The sequence below is a fragment of the Orbicella franksi genome, chromosome 8 (assembly GCF_964199315.1).
Source record: "Orbicella franksi chromosome 8, jaOrbFran1.1, whole genome shotgun sequence".
NCBI lineage: Eukaryota > Metazoa > Cnidaria > Anthozoa > Scleractinia > Merulinidae > Orbicella > Orbicella franksi.
In genome coordinates, this window is record NC_138152.1 from 15091972 (window position 1) to 15103226 (window position 11255).

An 11255-nucleotide genomic window follows, 5' to 3' on the forward strand; every position below is an offset into this window, starting at 1 on the left:
GAAGGATAATTCGTTGATAGCTTTAACCGGGAGATTTTGTTCAACTAGTTTCACTTCTACGTTCGTGGGTTTAAGCATTTCCAGCACAAGCATTTTACGAGCAATTTTGGCAGTGACGTTTACAGAAGTGAGATTGTGTTTGTCACTGTTATTGAGAGTTTCTTCTGAATTACGAATTGACCTTTTCCATGCATCAGAGATCGCGGAAAGGAGACCATTATACGTTAGAAAGTCCACAGACACACTGTTACGAGTATCGGTGAAGAGCAGGGTTGTTTCCAGACAGAGCTCAGGATCGCTGGTAACAGCAACAAACTAATTTATTTCCGTAAGGTAACTTCGCGAATTTACAGCACTAAGCTTCGTCAAATTTGTATCAATCTCTCTTACAGCAGAAGCTCTCGCTCTAATGTATACGAGGCTTAAAGTTCTGGAAACTTCTATTTAGAGCTTAATTAAGAAGTTTGACACAGTTTCTAATCTGCGTAATTACGTAAGGATTAGAATGTTCTGGAATGTTCTTATACAAATTGGTTACGGCTGAATGACTTCCGGTTCTAGATTGTCCTAGAACTTGACTTAGACAATTTATCGTAACACACACCATATTTTTGTTGAAACTTGGATCTTAATAAAAAGTTTCTGCTTTTGTTTAAAAGGTAGTGAATTTTAATAACCCCTTTTTCATACCATGACGAGTAAAACACTGGTTTCCCATCTATTCTTATAAAACGGTCGTTCCAAATAGTTTCATTCTGGTAGTCCTTAACTGTGGAAGAGTTCTTAGAGTGCAGCTCCTGCCAAACAGTCAATATATTTCTGTAAAACCTTGGCACATGTGAGGCAAAATTTAAATCACGTGTATCAAAATTACGATCGAAGATATCTCGTCTCCCATGCTGAGATGTAACCGAGAAGAAGAGAGAGCACTATTTACTACCATCTGCTTCACATAATCGTTTAACCCACGCTGCTTTAAGGGACTTAACCACCAGGTTGAAGTCAACCATATTAAGACCACTCTTATCCACAGGACCTATGATCGTGTGAAGTTTTACCTTGCCTGGCTTAAAGTTCCAAATAAATTTGAAGCAAATAACGTTTACCTTTTCAGCGAAGTTCGTAGGCACTGTAAGAACGGACGTATTGTAAACTAGCTTAGCAATGGCGAGCGTCTTAACAATACAAATCCTTCCTGTGACAGTTAAATTCCTGGTTGTCATTGATTTAAGACTTTCTTTAGCGTCACAAGCTTTTATTCGAAATTAATTCTATAACTAGTGGTGGATTCATAGGCGAAGGCGACACCTACCGCAAATACATATTCTTCTGGCCAGTCAATGTGAAATGGAGCGTGATTACCTAAGTGGCGTTTTAGACTTCCAAGCCACATTCCTTCCGTTTTTGAGATATTTATTTTCAGACCTGAACAGGCTCCAAAATCATTTATGAGCTTGAATAAGTGCTTAGCAGAGCACTCATCCTTTATAAACGCTTTAAGGTCGTTTGCATACATACTTAGTTTTAATTCAGTCTCGTTAATTTTCAAGCCAAGGATGCTTTCATTTTGTCTGATCGCTTGGGCAAGTACCTCTATTGCCAACACAAAAAGAAACCCCGACAAGGGGCAACCCTGTCGAACGCCTCTATAGAGCTGAAAAAGTCTGACGCGTAACCATTGTTCATAACACAGCTTGTGATGTTAAAGCAAAAGGTGTGAATACATTTTCCAAACGATGTGAAGTTTATATGAAATAATTCATATATGAACTGCGGTTGTAGATGAAAGTGAAGAATGATCATCGCAGTTAATTTTCTAATTTAAGCAATTGGAAAGAAGAAGCCTGAAAAAAATCAAGGCTTCAACGGGATTCGAACCCGTGACCTCCGCGATACCGGTGCGATGCTCTACCAACTGAGCTATGAAGCCACACATTGGGAGGGAGGTCAATCAATCGAATTCATATCTTCCCGTGAGGAGTAAAATGATTTGAAGTTTATATGAAATAATTCATATATGAACTGCGGTTGTAGATGAAAGTGAAGAATGATCATCGCAGTTAATTTTCCAATTTAAGCAATTGGAAAGAAGAAGCCTGAAAAAAATCAGGGCTTCAACGGGATTCGAACCCGCAGTTCATATATGAATTATTTGATATAAACTTCATATCATTTCACTCCTCAAGGGAAGATGTGAACTCGATTAATTGACCTCGCTCCCAATGCGTGGCTTCATAGCTCAGTTGGTAGAGCATCGCACCGGTATCGCGGAGGTCACAGGTTCGAATCCCGTTGAAGCCCTGATTTTTTTTCAGGCTTCTTCTTTCCAATTGCTTAAATTGGAAAATTAACTGCGATGATCATTCTTCACTTTCACATTTTCGAAACATCGGACAAAGTTCATAACCACGAGTACTTTGAACAGGTAATTCCACTCTAAGGAATCAAACGCTTTTTTCAAAATCAATAAAAAGTAGCATTCCTCATACGACTCGATTACATCAGAAATCAACCGAATGTTTCTCCAATAAAGCGATTTGTGACATAACCCGTTTGATCTCTATGGATCAATTTTGGCAGGACTTTCTCTAACCGCTTCGCCGACGCCATTTGTCACTATTTGTTGCTGATATGCTAAAAGCTCCAAACGGTAGGTACTAAATCAAAGTTCGATTTATACTAGTATATGGGCATGGCAGTTGATAAGCTTTAACATTCGTTTATTAAGTTCGGTTTTATTCACCGAATTTTCGCAAAACTACAGCTCGCGAAAAGGTCTCTAAAACGCCGTTCAATAAAGACTTATTAGATCCGCGTTCACTGCAAACGGCTAACGGTTAGGAGCACGTGACCAGAGCCAGACGTCACGTCTGTTGTTTTCGACTCGCGTTTTCGACGTCAAGTGGTAGGTTTTCACGTAAGTTATTAATCCCAGGCTTTATTGCCTTGAATTTCATTTCATTTCACGTAAAAACAGTGAAATCGAAAAAAGTGACCCTTTTTGTACAAATTAGTTATAATTTTTCGGCAAATAAGCAATTACCTAGCCTTTTGTTGTTGTTTGTAGAAAGGTACTGATCTTTAATGGAAATCTATATGGCGGCGGCTTAAGTGGATGTGTGTCAGTTTATTTTGTTTTATATAATAACCCGAATTATTCTCCCATTTTGATTGGTTCTCGCCTATGATCTATTAGAGGTCAGACGTGCGATTGACGTCTTTATTGCAAAGATTTCCCCTCTGTGTAATGGCGAAAAGTTTTGAGAATTTAGATAATATTTTACGTGACTGAGCGAAAGGTACAAAAATCTCTTGTCGTTGAGCATGTTCGAGAAGCAGGAAGGAGAAAGAAAAAGCCGTTTTTCTTTTAGACTTTAGACAAAAAAAAAAAAAAACCCGAAAAAATACTCGAGCAGTCGAGCGGGATTAAACCAAACACAAAATTGGTCTTGAAATTATTTTAAGGTAAGAAACCATTGCTTTGTCCGGCGAGTTTAACAAAACCAATAAACAAAATTTTTATAAGACCTACTTATTTAAAAAAATTCAACTTTTCTCAGTCTCAAAATAACTGTTGACACAGATTGATGTCAGGAATGGAACATCAGAACATCAATTCCTATTGAAATCAGTTAATATAAACACATATCCTTGCTTTCCGACATGAATATTCTAGTCCGTTTCAAGGCACAGGAGCGAGCAAAGTACAGCTCGCTACAGCTCACAGCCAACTGTATCGCAGCTATAAAGTGTTTCCGACACTACGATATAAAACTGATTTGACAATCACCAACGACAGAGGACACAAATTTCCACCGTCACTAACGCTCCTTTCATCCAAAACTCTAATCGAATGGCCTCCAGTGTTGCCTGCAGCCGCAAGTTTTCCGAGAGTATTTGTTCATCTAGTGCAATATTTGAGACAACATCCAGGCTTTTCGACTCACAGGGCTGCTCTGATGACACAAACTAACTTGAATTTTCAACGTTTTCTTTAAGATTTGTATAGCTCGCGGTTCAATTCTGCTTTCTCTGTAAGTTTTCAATCCACGAGAAGCGACTTTCGACTCAAGTTTGACAGTGGCATGATTTTCCTGGACCAATCACAATTCTTTGCTATGCACAGCAACCAATGAGATTGCTTTATTTTATATAGACAATAGATTACGTCAATTGGCTTTGTTTTGTTTTGTTTTGTTTTGTTTTTTCGTGTTCGCCAAAGTAGGCAAAGGCTGGCTTTCGAGTTAAAAAATGTTAAAAGATTTTGAAATAAAAAAAGCTATTTCTGTTTTTTTATTATATAAAACAAATAGTTTCTATGTTGCCGTGCGTCTGCTCAGAAATAGATCACAGAAGACATCAAAATGTGGTAAGAACATCAGTGACACACCCGGCTATCGCATCGTGTGCCACTCGTTCTTACCCCATTTTGACGTCATCTGTGATCTATTACAGACTAGACGCACGGCAACATGGAATCTATTTGTTAAATATTTCTTTAGAAAGCTACGCATGCTAAAAAACATACTATTTTCATATATTTTTTTCTTTTTCAATGCATCGACAGGATGATTTTTATTCGCTTCAATTTACTCCAATCTAAATCGACTAAAGTGCGAAACGGCGAACGACGAACGGCAAACGCCTAACATAGACGTCTGAGGTAAACGTAGATCTAACTTCTGTAACCTCACCGAATTACTTGTTTTCAAGCTGATCGTGGCCATAATAACAATTTATTGACCAGACTTTCCTCAACCCGACAAAGACGAGAATCTAACATTTTTTTCTAATTTGGGGTCTATGTTTGTTTGAATTTTGGCTGACTATTGAAATATATTTAACTGGAGAATACGGTAACATTCCAATGCGGAGTATTTTCTCTCAATTTGATATAAAGTTCTACCTTTAATACAGGTTCTTTTATTTATGTATTCAACTTCGCTTTTTCCGCCAGAAATTAACTATAGAACCATTTTTTTAGAAAAAGGAGCATTTTTCTTCTCACGCGACCCCCATAACATATTACGCAACACTGAGACAGTTACGCCGAAAAACAATCCAGTCGTATCGATGCGGCCCAGTGACAGCAACAACAGCAACAACAACAAAAACAACAACAACAACAACAATAAACTTTATTTGTACTCTCAAACAAACAATCTCCGAGCTTTTCGATTCGACTTTTTTGGCGATGTGCTGTTTAGAATCGTGGTCGAGTTTTACGTAGAACCGCCGTATATGTAATTCTTGTTTCACTTTTCTTCCCTTCTCTTCAGATTCAAGTGATTATGGCTACACTTCCAATGCGTTCATATTTTCACTCCGCAACAAAGAAGGTCTTGGACCATTTAAGAGCATGGTGACGAACCCAACATATGCAATTTACAGGTTCTCGGGTTATGGTCCAACATTTGGTGGAGGGCATGACATCTATATTGCTAACAATGCCAACAGTAACACTAATTCCCACTCAGACTTTGGTGAATACAGCATCTACTCTGTTCCAAGTGGAGTACAAGACCATCACACAATCCTGGCTGGGTCTCGTAACTTCACACCTGATGAGGTGGAGGTGTTTTATTTTGGCTGAAGCTGTGTCGTCTTATGATCAGTTCTTTCAGAAATGTCTTTCAGAAGTCTCGTTGTTACTTTTTCCTGCGAATTATGTTCCTCTCATTCAATCTGTGAACATGTCTACCATACTCTGGGTATTGCTGTCTGCTAGCAGAACTATTCAAGAAAAAGCTAAGAACTAGCAGACTTCTGCTCGCTATAGTTTTATTCGCTTAGCAATCAGAGTTAAAAGGTCAGTTTCCGATCTTGATTCAGCGACTATCGAAAATCTCTTTCCCAAGTTCAATATTACATAACCAAATGTCAAATAAATTGGACATGCAGTGAATTCTATAGAGTATAAAACACAAGAAGTATCTGAGAAAGAAATCCAGCGTTCCAAGGGTGGTTGTGGTAACAGTTCGAGAAATTTGATTTTTTTAGAATGTGAAGAAATTAAACTGCGATTCTAATACAATTTTGAATCTTTGTAGTCAATTATTTTGTTTAGTTGATATTTCTTCGCCTTATCCTGTTTTGGGGTCTCTTTTTTAATCTTTTTTTTTTTTTTTTTAACCTCAATGTGCCAATGTGTGCCTCGACGTGCCAAGCTCACGGTTGTACTTATTGAAACGGGATATATCATCCGGGAAACTGTACCTTCAATTTCATTAAGAGAGCAAATGCAAGCGTCCATCGAGCTGACTGAAGGCAGTATTCTGTCAAGGAAATAGAAAACGCGCATGCGTATCGCCGTGCTTCACGCTGTAATCGACAGCACCCAGAAATTCTAAGTGTATAGTTTTTTTCTTTTCCTTTTTTCCTTCTTTTGTCAGAGGGCGAACACCAGGGCTCACAGAAAGCACGCCGAAATTGTGAGATTATTGTTTTTTTCTTCCGGTTTTTACTCTTGTCTTAGAGTTAACTGCAGGGCACACAGAAAGAACACCGAAATTCTATTTGTATCTTTTTTTTTTTTTTCCCCTTTTTTCTTGTCATAGAGTTAATTCTATGGCGTTTTTTACTTATAAATTAAAACTAATAGATAGAACATTGTTTTGAACCCAGTCTAATTTAACACACTCGACGGCTCCATTTTCTGTCATCCAAGACTAATTTAATGCAAAGCGTACGAAGAGCATCCACAAAACGCAACAAAAAGAAGATTGTAATCACAATACGTCTCTTGCAATAATCAAGTCATGGATTGAGATATGAATACAGAACTCCAGCTTCCTCAGTTGTCATGTACAATAGTCTGTTTCCATCTCAGTGGAGTGAGCGCTATTACATAGGCTGATTTTCTTCTAGTGGTTAGCCCGTGAACCTAACGATCGGTTGGCAACATTGCCAGGAAACAACTGAAAACTAGCATGGCACGGTTGAAGTAGTCATAGAGCGTTAAGCTCGCTACTGGGTCCTGTATAATCTCGAAGCTGAAAATAGATTTCGTAGTATAAAACGGGAAAGACGGCAAGGGAGAGCAGGGATGGAAGGAAGCGGGAGTGTAAAGTAGGAAGAACGTTCCTTTCCCTTTCTCGTTGCGTTTTGCTGCTCCCTAACCCCTTCCCTGGAACGTGGCTAAGTTTAACACAAAAGATATCCTTATTTTAATTAATAGTCAATTAGAACTCTCCTGTAAACGTGTCCGTTAAAATGGACGAATAAAGCACAATATAAATTCTTTTATAATGTTGTTAAAAGTGTGACAGGCCTGACACGACTCCTGCGGGTTTCGTGATGTTGTATATAATTAGTTTGACCTTTATAGTTTTGTTCTAGCGTGTATATCTTTTAGAGATCTGCCTCTTATGTAGGAGGTAATGGGTGGTTCCCGAAAAATCTCTCGAAGCAGGGGTTGTTTCTCAATGATATGCCATTTGCCCATTAAAATCTTTTTGAGATTTGGCACTGATGGGTTGTATTTTGTGACGAAAGGCAATATGATTGATTGTGTGATTACAAACAATAATCTCAATAGTAATTTAAAGGAGGAATTTCGCCTGAGATCCGTCAGTTCCATAATAAGCCAGCTGATAGGCAAGTTTTTGGGATTGTAAAGACATTCAAATGTATGTTGGCAAAATAAAACGATATGACTTAACGAGTGGAAAACCGAACACTTCAAAGCCTTGGTGAAAGTAATCACACAATGGACACTGCAGATCGTATCATCTTGACTGGTCCTAATAGCAAGTGGGGTTATTTTAAAATTTTGGCTCATAAATCAACTGGCTTCGCAATTCCATTATAACAGAAACAATACCATATTTGTTTAAAATCTTTGATCGTCAACGTCGCTAGTGAGAAGCTGGATGGGACTTGTAACTATTTCTTGTAGGACTTATTACTACTATTCATTAAAGAACTAGCATTTCTTCGGGACCCAGATTTCGAGAGAATACGGTAATTCCAATGCCCTGATTGGCTAAGGATTGTGACGAAGACTGTGCTTGCTTGCCTTTAATGTTAGGGAAATCGAGCTAAAAGAAAGTCAAAGAATTCACTATTTTCTAACTGCCTCTACCATGCCCAGTTAACGAGTTTTCATGTTGTGTCTGCCTATTATGTATGACTTGTAGATATTACTATAAACGTAAGGGATACAAGCGATAGCAGGAAATCGGAAATCAATCGCTTGATCTGAGTTTAAACGGTTATTGATTTTTTTTATTTGGAATGGTGTCTGCAAATTTCTGCTCTCTTTAGTTTATTATCGATGTCCAATTGACATTACCTGGTACGATTTCCTTCATGGCATCAATTGATACCGTCAAAGTAGAGGAGGAAAGAATAAGTTGCCTTTCCTCCTTGCTAAATGGTACTAAATAGAAAGAAAGTAAAATAGAAAAGGCAAATAAAACTGAAGTCGTAAATTACGCGATTCCTTTTTATAACTTTTGGATGCGCGAAGACCAGAATCGCGATTCATCTGGAATTTTTTTGCTCAAAAACATTGCCAAAGTAAGCCCAAAAATTAGCACCTCAATATCGAACAACATCTTTGAAAATAATAAATAAAAAAATAATAAATAAATATTTATATAGCGCCTATCCATGCCTGCTCTAGGCGCTGTACAATTCGCCAAAATGAGCTGTACTAATCTTAATAATTAAAAATGTGCATTTAAGAAAGTAATAGAAAGTAAAAATCGCTAAGAATAATAAGTTTTCTTAAAAAGCTGAGTTTTGAGTTTAGATTTAAAAGAACTTAGATTGTCACATGAGCGGATAGAAACAGGTAGACTGTTCCAGCGTTCAGGAGCGGAAACAGCAAAAGCTCGAGAACCATATGTCTTCAGGTGAAAATTCGTGGGGTTAAGAAGTAATAAGTGTGATGATCGGAGGATTCTGGAAGGTTGGTAGTACGCTACTAGATCTTGAATGTAGACAGGAGATCGTTGATGAAGAGCCTTAAAGGTAAGTAACATAATCTTGAATTTAATGCGTTCAGAAACAGGAAGCCAGTGTAATTCTTTCAGTATTGGAGTGATGTGGTCGTACTTTCGGGAACAGGTGGTAAGTCGGGCAGCGGCGTTCTGAACAGACTGGAGCTTTTTTAAAGCACACTTCGGTACATTGTACAAAAGAGAGTTGCAGTGGTCGAGTTTGGAAGACACAAAAGCATGGACCAGGATCTCGGTGGTTTTCGTAGATAAGAATTTCCTTATCCGGGAGATGTTGCGCAGATGATAAGACGCTGATTTACAAATAGAACTGATATGCGGAAGCATAGTCATGGTACTGTCAAATATCACACCGATGTTTCTAGCAAATTGAGATGGCTGAATTATGTCTTGACCAAAACGGATTGGTGGTAGAGACTGCTGCGGGTTGTGTTTCGAGTATAGATAAAAAAGTCCCGTCTTGTCCTTATTCAGTTTTAGCTTGTTAAGAGACATCCACTTGTCAAGATCAGACAAACATTCCTCAATTTTTCCAACTGCATTAGTTAATTCGACGTCGTTGTTTGTTGTAATAGAGATATATAACTGAGTATCGTCAGCGTAGAAGTGAAATTGCATTTCGTGGTACCGTAGAATGTCAGCCAGTGGTGCAGTATAAAGTAAGTACAGGATAGGCCCTAGGACCGAACCTTGGGGGACTCCACATTTAAGCTCACGAGACTGTGATTTTTTTCCATCGATTAAGGTTAATTGTGTGCGGTTTGTAAGATAGGAACGAAACCATTCAAGGGCAGTGCCACAGATTGAAAACTTGGATTTTAGTCTTGTTAGAAGAATGTCGTGATCAACAGTGTCAAAAGCAGCAGATAGATCAAGTAGCAGGAGTATAACACAGTGACGATCGTCAATGGCACGCAAAATATCATTGTGTACACGTACAAGAGCGGTTTCACAGCTATGAAATCGCTTGTAGGCTGATTGTAGCGGTTCATTAAGTTGGTTGGATTCCAAGTAGTCCTGAAGACGTACTGCAACAACTTTTTCGATGATTTTTGAAATGACCTTGAGATTTGAGATAGGCCTATAATTACTAAGGATTTCGTGGTCCAAGGATGGTTTTTTGAGTAGTGGCAGTAAGACGGCGGTTTTTAGTGAAGGAGGCACATATCCAGATTCCAGGGACAGGTTTACAATCCTGCAAAGCGTGGGTAGAAGCATGTCAAAATTTTCTTTTAACAAGACGGCAGGCAGAGGGTCCAGGCTACAAGACTTAGACACAACAGTGCGTGCAACTTCCGAAAGTTCAATGGTTAAAGTAGGTGAGAAGGCATTTAACTGACAGTCAAGCGTTGATCTGTCCAAAGTACAGAAGAGATCAGGCATTTCGGCAGCTTCGAGTTTACATCTTATATTGATAATTTTATTTTCGAAGAAACTGATAAAATTATTGGCAAGTTCCGTAGCCGAGGAACAAGACGGAAGACACTTCTCGGGCTTCCTGTGGAGAAGGCGGTCGATGGTGCGAAAAAGAGACTTGTTATCGCTTCCAGCCTCGTCGATAAGATTGGAGTAATAATCCATTTTTGATTTAAAAATAGTGTTTTTCACAACAAGGCACTGGTCGACGTAAGATTGGTAATCAGACGCAAGACCGGAACGACGCCAGCACCGTTCACGTTTACGACAAATGGTTTTCTGCTTCCTAATCTCATTATTATACCAAGGAGCATGAGGTCTTAGGGTGATAATCCTTGTGCGCAGAGGTGCATGTTCATCCAAAATAGAGGATAAAACAGCATCATACTGATCGCAAAGCTCCGTAATATCTGACGAAGGTGATTTGACTAAAGTAGATGAGTTTATATCTTGTCGTAGCTTATGTAAATTGACATTGCACAGCTTTCGTGACTTTAGGACTTGTTTCGGGTTAGGTGGCCTTGAAGCAGCCAAGTTACAATGGACAGCAAAGTGATCGGAGATAGCAGGGTCATCGATTGAGAAATTTGATGTCGTTGTTTCATCTAACCTGGTAATAATAAGATCCAAGACATTATCACTTTTACGGGTTGGAATACTGACATTCATGGTATTCAGATTGAAGCAGTTTAACAGATCCAAAAATTGACAAGCTGGACCATTCGATCGATCGTTGACGTGAAAATTAAAGTCACCAGCCAGGAGAAGTTTACCAGAAGAAGATACCAAGAGTTCCAGTAGATAGGAGAATTCATCGAAGAATTGAGCATGTGTAAGGCCATTCTTAGATGATAATGGTGGTCGATAAACAATAAC

The 11255-nt window shown here is 38.6% G+C and overlaps 1 protein-coding gene and 1 non-coding gene across 2 annotated transcripts in view; one reads left to right on the forward strand and one right to left on the reverse strand.

The window, feature by feature from the left end:
• LOC145494747 (uncharacterized) overlaps positions 1-8600 on the forward strand; it is a 28324-nt gene extending 19724 nt beyond the window's left edge. The window contains exon 6 of the mRNA XM_081474320.1: positions 5280-8600. Coding sequence (XP_081330446.1) covers positions 5280-5593 — 314 coding nt within the window. The 3' untranslated portion in view covers positions 5594-8600. The remainder of the gene's footprint in view (positions 1-5279) is intronic.
• Positions 1858-1930, reverse strand: Trnat-ggu (transfer RNA threonine (anticodon GGU)). The gene has a single exon. It is a non-coding gene; the product is annotated as a tRNA-Thr (tRNA).
• Positions 8601-11255: the final 2655 nt, after the last annotated feature.